Consider the following 18,392-nt stretch of genomic DNA (forward strand, 5'->3'; position numbering starts at 1 on the left):
ACTATGTGAAAAGACCTAATTTACATTTGATAGGTGTACCTGAATGTCATGAAGAGAATGAATCCAAGCTGGAAAATATTCTTCAGGATATTATTCAGGAAAACTTCCCTAACCTAGTAAGTTGGGACAATACTCATCTCCAGGTAATACAGAGAACACCACAAAGATATTCCTCAAGTAGAGCAACCCCAAGACACATAATTGTTAGATTCACCAGGGTTGAAATAAAAGAGAAAATTCTAAGGGCAGCTAGAGAGTAAAGTCAGGTTACCCATAAAGGGAAGCCTATCAGACTTACAGCACATCTCTCAGCAGAAACCCTACAAGCTAGAAGAGAGTAGGGGTTAATATTCAGTATCCTCAAAGAAAAGAATTTTCAACCCAGAATCTCATGTCCAGCCAAACTAAGCTTTATAAATGAAGGAAAAATAAAATTTTTCATGAATAAGCAAGCACTCAGATATTTCATCACCACTAGGCCTGCTTTACAAGAGCTTCTGAAAGAAGCACTATACACAGAAAGGAACAACCAGTATCAGTCATCCCAAAAACTTACCAAAAGATAAAGAGTATCTTCATAATGAAGTATTTATATCAACTAATGGGCAAAATAGCCAGCCAGCATTAAATGACAATATTAAACTCACAAATATCAATATTAATTCTGAATTCAAATGGATTAAACGCCCCGATCAAAGACACAGACATGCAAACTGAATAAAAAGTCAAAACACATCGGCACTCTGTATCCAGATCCATCTCATAAGCAAGGACACACAAAGACTCAAAACAAAAGGTTGGAGGAAGACTCACCAATCAAATGGAGAGGAAAGAAAAACAAAACAAACAAACAAGCAAACAAACAAAAAAACAGGAGTCATAACTTTTGTCTCTGACAAAATAGACTACAATAGTAACAAAGACTAAAAGAAACAAAGAAGAACATTACATAATGATAAAAAGATAAATGCAACAATAGGAGTCAATGATCATAAATATATATGTACCCAATATAGGGGCACCCAGATATATAAGACAAGTTTTCAATGACTTATAAAGAGACTTGGACTCCCACACTAATAGCGGGAGACTTTGACACCACATTGTTAATATTCAACGGATCAACGAGATAGAAAATTAACAGAGACATTTGTGATTTGAACTCAGACCTGGAACAAGTAAACTCAGTGAATATTTATAGAATTCTACACCCCAGGTCCACAGAACATACATTTTTTTTTTTTTAGACTCACATTACACCTATTTTGAAAGTGACCACATAAATGGAAGTAAATCACTCTTCAGCACTTGCACAGCATTTCACAGATTTAAATGAAATATTGGTTGGCTGTTTGTTATTTTCTTTCCTTATTCCTTCCTGTCTCCGCTGTTAAGCACAATCATCAGCATAAAAGAGGTTTTTAATACCTATTTCTAGATTGCATTCCAGCCTGGGCAATAGAGCAAGACTCCTGCTCTTTCTCCCCCTTTTCTCTTTTTCTTTCTTTCTTTCTTTCTTTCTTTCTTTCTTTCTTTCTTTCTTTCTTTCTTTCTTTCTTTCTTTCTTTCTTAAAAAAAAGAAAAGAAAAGAAATGCATTTGGGCAAAAGTAAGTAAAGGACTTTACAAAAACCTCTCTTTTTGCAATTCTTACCTAAGACTTGGTTGTCATTTCAAAAACATGGATGATAATGTGCCTGGGCTTATTAAAACCCAACAATATGAAGAAAGAACTGGCTTTGATTTTAGCTGCCCTTAAAACTTCTACTGCACTGAACAAGGAGTCCAATACTCAGTGGCAGAATTTGAAACCCAAGGCTGACCTCTTTATGACAAAGTTGACGGCAATGAGCATTCTTGGCATCAGCTCAAAATGTTTTGTTTCTAGATCCTGAAAGAAAAACTTTCTTAGGAGTCTTTTTGGGTTGGTATTATGTAGTGAGGGGGATGGGGAGAAGAAAACCTGCTGCCTGGCCTCTGGAGTTGGCCATAACTAGCATTTATCAAACCTACTATAGTTGGTGTGTTCACTAGATTTCTTGCCTAATTGTCACCACAGTCTTAGAAAAAGCAGACTAAAGGAAGATTAGTCAAAACTAAGAAAGAAGAATTTACATCTATGGAATGTTATCATATGTGCCAAACACTCTGCTATACACTTTTTTCCTTAGAACAATGCTATAAAGGTGAATGTTATTATTATTCCCATTTTACAGATGAGGCAAGGGTGTCTCAGAGAGCTGAAGGGAATTGTAAAAAAAAAAAAATGATTTAAAATATGGCTAAGGCCCAAGAATATGTATTTCAGAGCCATCTTTTTTTTTTTTTTTTTTGACCTTTTGCTTTTTTTCCCTAGTTGGAAATACTGTGGTCATTAAAAATACCAAAGATATCACACTGAAGCAATTTAGGCTGTTCCTTTCACATCTCTAAAGTATTCGGACCAAACTGGTTTATTATCTTGCACAGTCACTAAGATTTTATGTCATAATCTAGCATTCTCACAGACTTTTCCCTGTTAATAACCATCCGTATCTCAGCATGCAATGGCAGTTGTTTAAAATCTTACACATTATCACATATATAAGATAATTAAATCTTAGACCTACCATTAGCCTTTAGGTAATTCACAGTTCTTACTGCATGACTAAACACAGTGATTATTTCAGCTGTTTTGTTTTCCCTAAAGCATATCTTTTTCCATGAAAGAAGTAGTGTACTGATTGACATTCTGGTACAAGCTTCTTGATCTGGTTGGCTATTCTAGAATATTTTCCTATCATTGCAGCTGAAAATTTAATTCTCCAGAACAGACTCCTACACAGAGCTTAAACCCTAAACCACATCTGTTGACAATATAATCAATATATAATGATTTTATACAATGCATAGCTAGTCTAGAACATCTAGCTTGCAAAACTCATTTTGAGAGGACCAAAGGTCTCCTGATTCCTAATCCCCTTCCTTTTTTTTTTTTTGGAGTGCAGTGGCGTGATCTCCGCTCACTGCAGCCTCCACCTCCCCTGTTCAAGCGATTCTCCTGCCTCAGCCTCTTGAGTAGCTGGGACTAGAGGCATGCGCCACCATACCCAGCTAATTTTTGCATGTTCAGTAGAGACAGGGTTTCACCATGTTGGCCAGGATGGTCTCCATCTGTTGACCTTATGATCCACCTGCCTGGGCTTCCCAAAGTGCTGGGTTAACAGATGTGAGTCACAGTGGTGCCTGGCTGATTCCTGATCCCTTTCTAAGTGATTTGTTACCTATCTCCACTGGAAGCTTGTAAAATGTAAAATGTACTATTTGTCTTTACTTTTCTGAAATATCTAGATATTGTATCTTGGGATAGGCCTATTTTCATTTAATTGTGATGGGATTTTGGTAGACCCTTCCAGTTTTGGAAATTATCTTTCAATTTGGAAGTTTTCTTGAGTTCCTTGAACTGCTCCTCTGATTTTCCTATTTTTCTTTTCCGCCTTGCTCACTTTGTCTTACTATTCTATTCTAGGATATCTCCTCCACGTTATCTTCCATTCAGCCATTTCTGCTTCTAGCAGTATCTCATAGTCTATGCCATTGCATGATTTTGCTATGTAAATCTAATTGGTTCTTGGCTTTCTTCACTGTTGGCTTCTCATTTTGTTTTCTTGAATCCTCTTAATCAGCTACTTTTTGTCTATTTGCTTTCTGATTTCCACATTTTTGTGCTATCTTCTTTCTCAGTTTTTATCCTTATTGGGCTTATATCTTTCAAAAATTCTCTTTACCATAGTTTGAGTTTTAGGAAGCAGTGTAGTTTGATTTGTGTATTCTATACGCTCTTTTACCATAACACTGCTCAGTTTTTTTAACCAATCTTTTGCAGCCATTTTATATTTTCATCCTACTCCTCCCACCTCTTAAAGGTGAATTTTCATCATGTTTGTATCTTCTTATTTTTGGTTTTCTCACACAACTATTTTCCGTCAGCTTTATTCTTTTATTTTCTTTTTACTTGTTTTGCACACTCTACATACCTCTTTTGATACAGGTGGCATAAAAGATTCCCCATCTTACCTTGCCTAATTCTTTTTTTTTTTTTGAGATGGAATTTTGCTCTCGTTGCCCAGGCTGGAGTGCAGTGGCACGATCTTGGCTCACTGCAACCTCTGCCTCCTGGGTTCTAGTGATTCTCTTGCCTCAGCCTCCCGAGTAGCTGCGATTACAGGTGCCCACCACCATGCCTGGCTAGTTTTTTGTATTTTTAGTAGAGACAGATTTCACCGTGTTGGCCAGGCTGATCTCGAACTCCTGACCTCAGGTGATCTGCCTGCCACAGCCTCCCAGAGTGCTGGGATTACAGGCGTGAGCCACTGTGCCCGGCCACCTATTTCTAAAATCTCACCTGTCCTCAGGGCTGTCACTGGTAGCCATTTATTTTGTGACAGTTTTAGTGGTATTAAACTACTTGCTGCTGACCCTTTTCATGCTTCTGTAACTTTGTATATACTGTTTCCACTTCTTGGGGTGTCTCATATAACTACTGATTTGTGTTCCCAGTGCCTCCCTTTCTTCCTGAAAAACTTCTTAAGCCTGTGTGTGGTGTGTGTGTGTGTGTGTGTGTGTGCACGTGTACGTGTGCACCCAAATTTATTAGTTACATGCAAACATTTGTCGTTACATCTATGTAATACGTAGGGATCAAGTTGGGTAACTCAGGATGTCTGTCATCCAACTACAGTATATTTTTGTTAACTATAATCATCCCACTCTGCTATCAAATATTGAATTTATTCCATTTGTTTCTTTATGAAACAGAGTTTCTGTCACCCAGGCTGGAGTGCAGTGGCATAATCTCAGTTCACTGCAACCTCCATCTCCTGGGTTCAAGTGATCCTCCCACCTTAGCCTCCCTAGTAGCTGGGACTACAGCTGCACATCACCATGACCAACTTACTAATTTTTCTGTTTTTAGTAGAGTCAGGGCTTCACCATGTTGGTCAGGTTGGCCTTAAACTCCTGACCTCAAGTGATCTGCACGCCTCTCACTCCCAAAGTGCTAGGATTACAGGCATGAGCTAACATGCCCGGCTGAATTTATTCCTTTTATCTTACTCTATGTTTATACCCTTTAACCACTTTTTATTCATCCTTTTGCCTCTCATTTATCTTCCCAGTGTTTGTTATCTAGTTTTTCACTCTTCCTTTTACATGTTCAAAAAATTTTTTTAAGCTCCCATAGGTTAAGTGAGAACATGTGATATTTATCTTTTCGTGCTTCACTTATTTCACTTAAGCTATTTCCACCATGTTGACCTCCAGTTTCATCTATGTTGCTGCAAATGACATGATTTCCCTCCTTTTTTTGTGATTGAATGGTATTCTATAGTGTATATATACCACGTTTTCTTTATTCATTCATCTGTTGATGGACACTTAGGTTGATGTCATACCTTTGCTCTTGTGAATAGTGCTGCCATAAACATGTGAGTGCAGGAATCATTTTGATATATTGTTTTTTTGTTTGTTTGTTTTAGTAGATACCCAGTAGTGGGATTGCTGGATTGAATGGTAATTCTGTTTTTAGTTTTTTAAGAAACGACATGCCATTTTTTATAGTGGCTGTACTAGTTTACATTCCCACCCACCATGTGTAAGAGTTCTCTTTTCTCTTCTGTCCACACCAACATCTGTTATCTTTTGTCTTTTTAATGAAAGCCATTCTCACTGGGAAAAGATGGTATCTCATTGTGGTTTTGATTTGCATTTCTCTGATGATTAGTGATATTGAGCATTTTTTAAATATATCTGTTGGCTCTTTATATGTCTTCTTTTGAAAAATATCTATTCTTGTCCTTTGCCCACTTTTTAATGGGATTATTATGTTTTCTCCTGTTGGATTGTTTGAGTTCCTTTTATATTCTGGACATTAGTTCCCTCAGATGAATAGTTTGCAAATATTTTTTTCTGTTCAATAGGTTGTCTCTTCACTGTTATTTCTTTTACCGTGCAGAAGCTTTTTAGTGTAATAAAGTCTCATTGTCTGTTTTTTGTTTGTTTGTTTTTGCCTGTGCTTTTGAGGTCTTAGTCATAAATTATTTGTTTAGATCTTCTGCATGTGGCTATCTAGTTTGTCCAGCGCCATTTATTAAAGAAGGTGTCCTTTCCCCTGAGATTAGTTTTTGTCAGCTCTGTCAAAGATAAGTGGGCTCGAAATATGTGGCTTTATTGCTGAGTTCTTCATTCTCTTCCTTTGGGCTACTTACATGTTTTTTTACCAATACCGTGCTCTTTTGGTTATAGCGTTGTAATGTGTTTTGAAGTTAGGTAATGTGATGCCTCCAGCTGTGTTCTTTTTGTTCAGGATTGCTTTTGACTATCTGGGCTCTTTTTTTTAGTTCCATATGAATTTTAGGATTATTTTTTCTGATTCTGTGAAGAATGACCTTGGTATTTTGATAGGGATTGCATTGAATCTGTAGATTGCTTTGGGCTGTATGGTCATTTTAACAATATTGATTTTTCTGATCCATGGGCCTGGGATGTTTTTCCTTTTGTTTGTGTCATCTTTAATTTCTTTTAACAGTATTTTGTAGCCCTTCTTATAGAGATTTCCACCTCCCTAGTTAAATTTACTCCTAGGCATTTTAATTGTTTTAGCTTTTTAAGTGAGATTGACTTACTGATTTCTTTCTTGGTTAGATCATTTTTGGTATACAGAAACAATACTGACATTTGCACGTTGATTTTGTAACCTGCAACTTTACTGAATTTATTTTCCAAATCTAAGAGGTGTTTTTGGTGGAATCTTCAGGTTTTTTAAATATAAGATCATTTGGGAGGCTGAGGTGGGTGGATCGCTTGAGCTCAGGAGTCCAAGACCAGCCTGTCCAACATGGTGAAACCCTGTCTGTACAAAAATACAAAAATTAGCCAGGCATGCTGTCATGTGCCTATAATTCCAGCTACTCAAGAGGCCGATGTAGGAGAATCGCTTGAACCCGGGAGGCGGAGGCTGCAGTGAGCCAAGATCATGCCACTGCACTCCAGCCTGGGCAACAGGGTGAGACTCCATATAATATATATATATATGTTATGATCGTATCATTAGCAAAGAGAGACAGTTTAACTTCTTTTGAATGTTGAGGCCTTTTCTTTCTTTCTCCTGTCTGATCGCTTTGTCTAGGACTTCCAGTGCTATATTGAATAAGAGTGGCAAAAGTGGGCATCCTTGTCTTGTTCCAGTTCTTGGAGGAAAAATTTTCAACTTTTTCTCATTCATATGATGTTAGCTTTGGGTTTGTCATGTATGACCTCTATTATTTTGAGCTATATTCCTTCTGTGCCTAGTTTGTTACGTGTTTTTATCAAATTTCTTATGTCTTCAGAATCTAGTGTAAATAGGCTTTCTGAAGCCATCTTTCATCCAGCTTCAAACCTTGAAGATAGGATGCATTGTCTCTTTCTGTAGTGCTTAGTATACTATCCAGATTGAGCACCTCTAATCCAAAAATCAGAAATTCAAAATGCTACAAAATCTGAAACTTTTTGAGCACTGGCCTGATGCCAAAAGTGGAAAATTCCACATCTAATTTCATGTGACAGATTGTAGTCAAATGCAGGCGCACAACACACTGTTGATTCATTGTCCTTAAGGGAGAAAAGGTATTCTGGTGATGCTACTGTGCTGCTTAGCATTACCCTGAACACATTATTTTTTTCACAATATTAATTATATGCCTTCTATTTTGTTTTGTTTTTTTTTGAGACAGAGTCTTGCTCTCATCCCCCAGGCTGGAGTGCTATGGTGCGATCTCGGCTCATGCAACCTCTGCCTCCCGGGATCAAGAGGTTCTCCTGCCTCAGCTTCCCAAGTAGCTGGGATTGCAGGCACATGCCACGAAGCCCAGCTAATTTTTGTATTTCTAGTAGGGATGGGGCTTCACCATGTTCTCCAGGCTGGCCTTGAACTCCTGATTTCAGGCTATCTGCCCGCCTCGGCCTCCCAAAGTGCTGAGGTTACGGATGTGAGCCACTGCGCCCAGCTGATATGCCATGTTTTTTTTTTTTTACTATTAAGTACTTAAGTGTAAGAAAATAATTAGTTATCAGCATCATGTAAATTCAGAGTCATGAATGATGGTGATGCCAAACAACTACAGATTGTTCACAGGAGTGGCAGAGATAGTGATACTTTTGCTTTTTGATGGTTCAGTGTACATAAACTGTTTTATGCCCAAAGTTATTTCAAATATTATATAAAATTACCTTTAGGCAGTGTGTATGTGGAGTATATGAAACATGAAATGAATTTTGTGTTTAACTTGGATCTCATTCGCAACATATCTCATTATATATGTGCAGATATTCTGAAATCTCTCGAATCAGAATTTCAAAACACTTCTCATCCCATGCATTTCAGATAATGGCTACTCAGTCTGTGTTGTAACCATTCATTTAATCTGACTACTTACCCCAGACACTAGTGAAGAAATCTTTTTAATCTCCTTTGTGTCTTTTACTGAAAAAATGGGTGGATGGAGAGATAAATTTGCCATGTAAACCACACAGCACTATTATATTATGTTGTAATTATATTAGGGAATTTTCAAGAGGAGGTTGCCTTTTTTATAATCAAGTATCACTTGTAATTTATTTGGTGTTAATTTTCTCTATTGCACATTTCTTTCTAATAATTTACTTTTATAAAGTAAAAAACATGTAATTACTTGGAGTAGGGGAGAAGACTGATTGAATATTATAATTTTTTTTAGTTCACAGAAGAAATTGTCATATAGCACCTTGTGCATTTTAAATAAGAGAAAGTGGTGGATATTAAGGAGGTGAATGGGTAAATCTTTAGTTTAAATTATTTTCTTTCCCACCACTCTCTTTCTTAGTAGGGGGTTCAGTTCTAGGATATGATTGTTAAACAGTAGATTTAATAGAATGTGTTATATCCTCAAATTGACCATCTGGTTAAATCAATAACCCTGCCCATGAAAGTGTCTAATAGAGTATTCTGATTCCAGATTTGTTTTGTGTATCCTTAACTTCTTCTTTCTTTCAGAAACCATTCAGACTTAGTGAACATTAAGCACAGACACTCTTAATGTCTTTTTCATATAGTGAGTACCCATGATGCTTTACTAGATATATGAGGTAAAACCGATTGTCATAAAACAAATTTTTTTCTAGAAAAATAATTTTGTAATTGGGATTTGTTTTTCCAAGTAAGGATTTGGTATAAAATATGTTGTTAAAACAATGTTAAGCTTTAGTAATAATTTAAAAATAAAGTATTAAATTGACTTAAATTAATTGATTTTATAAAAGCTTATTAATTTATTCACTTAAGCTATCATGCTACTGAAATCTCCAGTCCTATCACCTCTGCCCTTCCTTTTAGTATATGACCTCATTGGCACTTTCAGAAAAAAATGAACACTATCAAAATGGGAACTCCCCCAGTGTTTTGCCTCAGAACCAACTTCTTTCAATCTGTATTCGTTCCTTTATCTATCCTGCCTTCCTATTATGGTGAAATAGGTGTTTCTCCTTCAAGCCAGAGAGCAAAGACCCTGAAAGCTTGCTCTCTGGATTTTTTTCTCCTCTCCTATGTTATCAGCTCTTTTTGCTGAGTTCTTTCTGCCAGTGCTTATCATACTCAAGTTCTTCCATCTTAATAAATAATAATTCCTTGGAATCAAAGATGATCACTTCAGAGCTTTAAAAAAAAAGAGAGAGAAATAATAATTCTTTAACCTTGTGTATTACTCCAGCACGTGGCTTATTTTTCCCCTTCAAAGAATTGCTTACGTATGTTGTCTTAGTTTACGTATGTCTCATTCACTCCTCAGCCTTCTACAATATAGACCCTGCCACCACATCACTGCAACTGTTTTGCCTACTCCAGTATTTGTTGTTGACTTCATCATTAAATTTAGTAGATACTTTTCAGCTCTTACCTTACGAGACCTCTCTGCAGATTTCTATACTATTTGCTGTTGTGCCCTTTTTGCAAATCTTTTTCTTAACAGTCCTTCTCTTTGCTCTCATTCAGCCTACTCTCATGACTTCAGTCACTGCGTCCTGCTGATTCCAGTACATCTGTATCTTCAGCCTGCTCTTGAGTTTTACTGTTTACTCTGCTTGCCAGGAGCTGTGCCACTTAGATGTCTCACAGGTCCCCAAAACTCAGCCTGTGCAGATGGAGCTTTCACCTACCTGTTCTCTCAAAGCTTTTCCTTCTACCTGGTTTTTTATTTCAGTGAATAGTGCTGTCATTACTTTGTTGCCTGTGGCAGAAATAATTATCTTTAATTTCTTATTCCTACAATAGTCAATCATGAAGGACTCTACTTCTTATCTCTCTGTCTGTTCTCTATAGTAGCCACCATTCTGCAATAGCTATCATCATCTCTCACTGAATAATTTTAATACTAATTGCTTGTAACTGTTCTCTCTGATTCCTGTCCTTATTTACTCTCAGTAGGCATTCAGGAGGCAGCCAAAGATAAATTTCCCAGATAAAATATAATTGATATTCTCTTGTTTAGTAATAATTTAAAAAACCTTTAAAGGAGCCCTTCCTGTTGTCCTTGGAGTGAAAAGACTCATATGTTGTGGTTTCTGATTTTATCCCCAGTCTCATCTTCAGTTTTATACAGCATCCCATCTCCCTCAAATGCTTTATTTTCTCTTGCCTCCTGTGACTGCTCCTCTCTTAAATGACACACACACACACACACACACACACACACACACACACACACACGTTATCAAAGTGTTATCCTGGAGCCCCTTGGGTGTCTATGAGATCCTTTTAGAGGGTCTGCAAGATCAACACTATTTTTGTAATAATATGATGATATTATTTGCTTTTTTCATTCTCATTCTAATGAGTATCTAATGGATCTCTTTCAGAGGTGATTCACCATGTGATGATGCCATTCCATTGCTCTGGTGGCTAGTGGATACATATTTTGTAGTTTTAAAAGTTCTGATTTTTAAATTTGTATAGGGTACATATTATGACAGATATAATAAGCTAAAACTCGTCAGGGTCCACTGTAATTTTCAAGAGAATAATGGGATTCTGGGACCAAAAGGTTTGAGAACACCCATTTAGGCCTCAGTTAGGTGGCATTTCCTCTGAGTAGTCTTTGCTTGGTCCTCCACCAAAGTCCCCTTTGAGTAACCTTTTCCATTGCACTTGCCATATCATAGCACTTATCATATTGTATTGTGGTGGGTTACTTATCTTTTTAGGCCAGTAGACAGAGAAAACTCTCTAAAAGAAGGAACCTTTTGTATCCTCAGTACCTAGCACAGTTCTGGGTACATAGTAAGTGTTCAATAAACACATGTTGCATGAGTGTCTTTGAAAGTCTTTGGAGATGACCTGAATTATTTATTATCAAATTATCATGATTACTATAACATGTTTTAAATTATAACCATTTTGTGCCTTAGGGACACATTCATTTCTTAACTCTTTTGACCCACTAATATCTGAATAGGTTTTAGAAGGCAAGTTTTATTTCATATATTAGAGCAGAAGGAATCTACTACTGGGAATCAGAAGCTCTGTATCTCAATCTATGTCTTCCACAAGTAACTGGAGCCTTGGAAAAGTCTTTTTATTCCTTTGAAGCTAACTTCCCTCATCAGATAATGGGACTGAACTAGGTTATCTAAAAAGCTTTTCCTTGTACAACACTGTGTGATTATATTGAATGATGTCAAATGTATATTAAACATGTGATTTATATTTATGTATATTTTATTAAAATGCACATAGAGTTATATATATTAAAATAACTTTGTTTTTACAGGAAGGATGATAAAGACTATGCTTTAAAACAAATAGAAGGAACTGGGATCTCTATGTCGGCATGTAGAGAAATAGCAGTAAGTGAAGTTCTTTTTATCATCATTATTAACTGACTTATGAGTACCAACTATATAAGGCTCTATATTGTATTTGTCACATTAATTGAAAGTTAGTGAATATTTTTTATATCAGCTATATGTAGAAAAAATATTTATTAAGGAGATGTAAAGGGGAAATGTAGCTCTGTCTATATAAACTCTTCATTTTGGGTAAAGTAAATTTCAGTTGTTTATATAAATACATATTTTCCCAGTAAATGTCACTAACAATGAAGGGTTCAGTTATTTCATTGAGAGCAGTAAAAGTGGCATGTTAGTCCATATAAAATTAATATTTTTATTTTAATAGAATGAGATTATTAATGTAGTTATGTCAAAATGAGATTGTATTATTTGATTTTTATTGCTGTATCTGTTCATTTGAGTATGTAAACATTTATGCCCTTTTATTTTGGTAGCGTAGTTTTCCATATTGTGAGTAGAATCTCATTTTGATTCCAAAGAGAAGTAGTCTTTGGGTTAATGCATTACTTAATAATTATCCATACGTTTAAATTGAGCATTACTTTTTCAGATTTTACTTCAGTTTTTACTGTTTTAAAACTGTGAGTCCAAATTTGTCTTTTCTAGCTTTACCCAGAATATTCTAGGATACATATTATAATCTTTGCTTTTGTTGCTCTCAGCCCTTCTATTATATTTACCCATAATAGTCTATTATGACCTGGAAATGTTGATTTAAACAATTTTGCAAGTTTAGCAGATTCTGTACCAATGAGTCTTCAACCAACTCAAGTAGGTAAAAATAAACAGAGCAAGTCGGTCAGGGTCTCTGGCCTAAAGTATTTACACTATGTGGAGGAAAAAGAGTCATAAATCTAAGAACAGTGTGTCAAGTACTGTGATAGAAGTAACTGAGAATGGAGAAGGATGTACATCTAAGCTAAAGTAGAAAATCAAGGAAAGTTCCAGGTTTGGAAAAACATGTAAGAGTTACATCCATGAGGGAAGAATAAGGGTGAGATGGAGGATATTGTTAACTAAAGATAGACCATGCTGGAAAATGTGGTTCATTTAATTGATAAAATTTTCATACTTTTCAGTCTTGAGACCAGGTATCTGTATGTTAATGGTCAGTTTTTCATCATCTATTCTGTATATACTAGTCAGTTTTAAAGAATTTAAAGCCATTGAAATATGGTTAGTGTGTTAGAAGGCAGGATGTTGATTATCCTTGGAGGGAATACAGCGCTTTCAGGGTGTTCGCAATTCTTTGATGTTGCTCTGGGTCTGGTTATACGGGTTTTATATGTGAAAATTCATTGAGCTGTGTACTTATTGTTCACATGCTTTTCTCTGTTTATTAGTCTTTAACAAAATGTTTTTTTTTAACAAACAAAAAACAAAACTCAGTTCAGAAACAGACATGATTATCTTTACATGTATCATGATAACTCTAAATGTACTCAAGCACAGAAAGAAGCATGAGAGCCTACATTTAATGTACTTGATCATGGTTCTTCAATCTAAGAGGAGCAGAAATTTTTAATTTTTTATGAAGTCTTACTAATTTTTCCTCTTATGGCTATTTTCTGTATGTGACTGAAGAAATCTTTACCCACTGATTGTGAAAGTATTTCCCAATATTTTCTTCTAAAAGCTTTATAGTGTTTTTATTTCTAGTTTATGAGATAGTCAGTTTTTGTTTGTGTTATGATACAGAGTTTGAATTCCCCCCATATGAATGTACAATTGTAGCATCATTTTTGGAAAACATTCCTTGCCATAGAATTGCTTTGGCATCTTTGTAAAAAAAAAATTATACATTTATACATTTGGACTCTGTTTTGTTCCATTGTTCTCTCTGTTTAGTTTTATACCAATAGATAACTCTACCTTTCTAGCAAGACTTGAAGCCAGGTGGAGTAAAGCCACTAGCTTTATTCTCTGTCAGGATTGTCTGTGATATTTTAGGTTCTTTAGCATTATCATTTAAATTTTTACATCAGCTAATTAGTTTCTTTTTTTACTTGTTGAGATTATAATTTGGATCAATTCAAAGAATAATAGTATTAAGACTTTCAAGCCAGCAGAAAGATATACTTACCATTTTATTTTTAATTATATAATTACTTAAAAAAATATATATACACATGTATGTGTGTGTGTGTGTGTATATATATACACTATATATATAGATATAAACTACACTATATAGTGTGTGTATATATATATATACACTATATATACATATAAATATAAACTACACTATATATAGTGTATGTATATATATGTGTATGTGTACATACAGTATATATATAGTGTATATATAGTGTATGTGTATATATATATATATAGATACTCTAAATGTGTATATATATATATATAGTGTAGTATATATCCTGAGACATTTCTAAATTAACTGGTAGGTTTTTGGTGATTCCTTGGATTTTTTTCTACATAATTGTGTCATCTAAGAATAGGAGTACTTTTACTTCTTTCCATATTTATGCTTTTGTTTTTTTTTTTAGAGTATCTATCTATCTATCTATCTATCTATCTACTCTAAATGTGTGTGTGTGTGTATATATATATATATATATATATATATATATATAGTGTAGTATATATCCTGAGACATTTCTAAATTAACTGGTAGGTTTTCGGTGATTCCTTGGGATTTTTTTCTACGTAATTATGTCATCTAAGAATAGGAGTACTTTTACTTCTTTCCATATTTATGCTTTTGGTTTTTTTTTAGAGTATCTATCTATCTATCTATCTATCTACCTATCTATCTATATGTATACTCTAAATGTGTATATATATATAGTGTAGTATATATCCTGAGACATTTCTAAATTAACTGGTAGGTTTTCGGTGATTCCTTGGGATTTTTTTCTACATAATTATGTCATCTGAGAATAGGAGTACTTTTACTTCTTTCCATATTTATGCTTTTGTTTTTTTTTTTTTTCCTCTTACTGAACTGGTTAGGCCATCTCACACAATGTTGAATAGTGGTGAGAGCAGGTATCTTTGACTTATTCCCAACTGTGAGGAAAATGTTTCCACTTTCACTGTTCAGTATAATGGTAGCTACAGATTTTTCATAGATGCCATTAATCAAGTTTAGGAAGTTATGTTCCTACTTTCCTAAGAATTTTTTTCATAAATGATACTGAATTTTATCAAATGCTTTTTTCTACATAGATAACAATAACTATATAATTCTTCTCTTATTCTGTTAATTAGTACAAAATATTTTCAGTTTTCTTTGTGATTTTTTATTTTTATCTGTAAGTTATTTAGAATTGTATTGCTTAATTTTTAAATGAAGTATTTCTAGATAGCTTACTTTACTGATTACTAATTTATTTTCATTGAGGTCAGAGAAAAGAGACCTTATATTTTAGAGATACATACTGAAATATAGGTGAAATGATATAATATCTGTGATTTACTTCAAAATAATCCAAGTTTGAGTGGGAGGAGTGGATATTAGTATAAATAAAATAACCTTTTGAGTGGCTAATGGTACATAGGTGTTTGTTTTAATATTCTGTTTTATTTAGTTATGAAATTTCTGTGAGAAAACGTTAAAAAGGAAATAATTCTCATTTTTTCTGGGAAGTTTTTATCAAGCCTTCCTCCTTTGCATTTATTAATTCTTCCTCAAAGAAGTCCTGTGTTCCAGCATTCACCTCTGTTACTCTCAGATTATACCCAGTTTGTTTCTTTAGTATAACACTCATTACAAATGTAATTACAAAGGGGTTTTTTGATCTGTGTATCTGGTTACGTACATTGTTATCTGTTCCCTCTCAACTCTAAACTGCAACGCATTTCTTCCCCAGGGTGTGCTAGGTCTGGCATATAGTCCTTGCTCCATAAGTGTAGAAGGGAGGGAGAAGGGAGGGAGGAACTCTGAGAATTTCTTCTAAAAGCAAAGAGCATTGCATATCTTCATTTTCATTTTATTGTAAGTGGTTTGTCTTATACATTTTCAAAATATCCTGTGAGCTGTAATTCCATTATTGTAGACATTTTTCAAACTGCACATAAGTGGATCATCAGTATTCCACAAAGCTGCCTTACATGTAGTTGGGATGTGGGAGCAGAGGTAAAGCTCTGGACTTTACTTTTCTACTTACCTCCACTTTAATCTAAGCATACCTCAGTTTTTATCAATTTCCAAGTATTTGGTTGAAAAAGGTTTCACAGGTTTAAACATGTTAAAATAATTTTGGAATTGTTTTTCTATGTTTTTAGCAGTGATTTCAAGTCAACTGTCATCATACTCATACATTTAGAATTTATTTTTTAATCTTTGCTACATTATGAAATGTTAATGTTAAAAATGCAATATAGTTTGGTGAATATTAGGTTTTTTAAACGCATTTTCTCACCATTGTGATATTTATTGACAAAATGCAGTTCTAAGTATTTATTTTTTATGTAATTTGTACTATATGTATTGAACTATAGAAGTTCAAATGAAATGTGATATTGTCTGTAACAGTTGGAATAAATTAAGTTTATGGTGAATTCTGTAGTCAAAACAGCAATCTTAATACTCAGAAAGTAAGATTGTTTTCTCTCCTAGCAGAATTGGGAAAACATAGTTGGTTTCTGTGATGGAAACTATTTTATGAGTATCTTTAAACCTTTTGTTTTCAAAATATTTTCACACAAAATCTTCAAAAAGGTGAAAAATAACTTCTACAGTATTGAAAACCAGGGTCTGTGTGTTCTTGGCTCTGAATAGGGTCATGCAGTGCTGAAGTTTTCATCACCAAGGACAACCTGCTACTCTCAGCATCAGCGTCAGCCACAGAGGAATGCATAAGGGTTAACACCTTCACTAGACTCTTTGGGCTCCTACCCTGGCTCTGCCACTTCACTAGCTTTTGGTACCTAAAACGAGTTACTTGATTTCTTTGTTTCAGTTTCCTCATTTGTAAAAATGGGACAGTGCCTGGTATGTAGTAGGCATTTAGCAAATGTTACCCCTGCTAAATGCAGCATAGGTCTTAGGTCTTTCGGAATTTCTTCAATGTAAATATTTACTTAAAGGTAATTGTCCACTGAGACTCTCAGTTCCATCACCAATCCTCAGTGGCCATTCTCTTTTAATTCCAAAGTGACCTATCTGTCTCCTAATATGTCTCCCTAAATAAACAACAGCAGCAGCAAAACACCACCAACAACAAAGGTGTTTTCCTTATTCAGTAGTAATAGTTACTCACTGTTATGGTTTGCTTTAGTTGCCCTAACAAAATACTACCGGCTGGGTGGCTTAAACAGCAGTAGTTTATTTTCTTACAGTTGTGGAGGCTAGAAGCCTAATATCAAGGTGCTGTCAGGGTTAGTTTCCTCTGAGACCTCTTTCTTTGGCTTGCAGATAGCCTCCTTCTTCCTGTCTTGTCAGATGGTCATTTCAGAGACACTCCTGGTGTCTCTATGTCTTCATCATCTCTTCTTGGGAGGACACCAGTCAGATTGGATTAGGGCCCACTCTAAAGACCTAATTTTAACTTAATTACTTCTTAAAGGCCTTATCTCCAATATAGTCATGCATCACTTAATTACTGGACTATGCTCTGAAAAATGCATCACTAGGCAATTTCAGGTCCTGCCATCGCAGAGTGTACTTAAACAAGCCTAGAAGGTAGAGCCTATACACACCAGGCTGTTTGTAGCCTATTCCTTCTAGGCTGCAAACCTATATAGCATGTTGCTATATGGAATACTATAGGCACTGTAACACAATAGTAACTATTTGTATCTCTGAGCATATTAAATAGAAAAGTATGGTAAATATATGGAATAAACACAGAAAAAGTACAGTAAAAATATGGGAACAGAAAAGGTACAGTAAAAATACGGAATAAACAAAAAATGGGCTGTTCTGCCTATGGAGTAGCCATTCTTTAATCCTTTACTCCCTTAATAACCCTGCTTCCACTTTACTCTATGCACTCACCCCAGATTCTTTCTTCTTCGAGAGCCACCCACCGAAAAAAAACCATAAAAAATGGTACATCTATATGTATAGGATTCTTAGCATAACTGAGACTTACAGGTCTGGACATTGCTCAGGGTGAGTCAGTGAGTAGTGAGTGAATGTGAAGACCTAGGACATTATTGTACACTACTGTAGACTTGATGAACACGGTGTACTTAGGCTGTATTAACTTTATAAAACATATTTTATTTTCTTCAGTCAACTTTAGTTTACTGTAACTTTTTTACATTACAAACTTATTTTTTTTAACTATTGTAATAACACTTAGCTCATTGTACAGCTGTACAAAAATATTTATATTCTTATTATATAAGCTTTTTTCTATTTTTAAAAGTCATTTTTTTTTTTACTTTTTCAACTTTTAGGTTCGGGGGTACATGTCTAGGTTTGTTACATGAGTAAATTGCATGTCACTGAGGTTTGGTGTGTGAATGATCTCATCACCCAGAGATGGAGCATAATACCTATAGTTTTTCCTCTTTCCCCTGCCT

General features: G+C 34.9%; 1 protein-coding gene across 7 annotated transcripts in view; it reads left to right on the forward strand.

The window, feature by feature from the left end:
- The window catches only part of CDK8 (cyclin dependent kinase 8), a 148,086-nt gene that overhangs the window by 72,108 nt on the left and 57,586 nt on the right, over window positions 1–18,392 (forward strand). For 5 of the 7 annotated variants that reach the window (XM_035302394.3, XM_035302395.3, XM_078375206.1 and 2 more), the window contains exon 2: window positions 11,816–11,891. The exons of the other annotated variants lie outside the window; for them this stretch is intronic. In XM_035302394.3, coding sequence (XP_035158285.1) covers window positions 11,816–11,891 — 76 coding nt within the window. The remainder of the gene's footprint in view (window positions 1–11,815; window positions 11,892–18,392) is intronic. 7 annotated transcript variants of the gene reach the window in all.

This window comes from Callithrix jacchus, chromosome 5 (assembly GCF_049354715.1).
Source record: "Callithrix jacchus isolate 240 chromosome 5, calJac240_pri, whole genome shotgun sequence".
Lineage (NCBI taxonomy): Eukaryota > Metazoa > Chordata > Mammalia > Primates > Cebidae > Callithrix > Callithrix jacchus.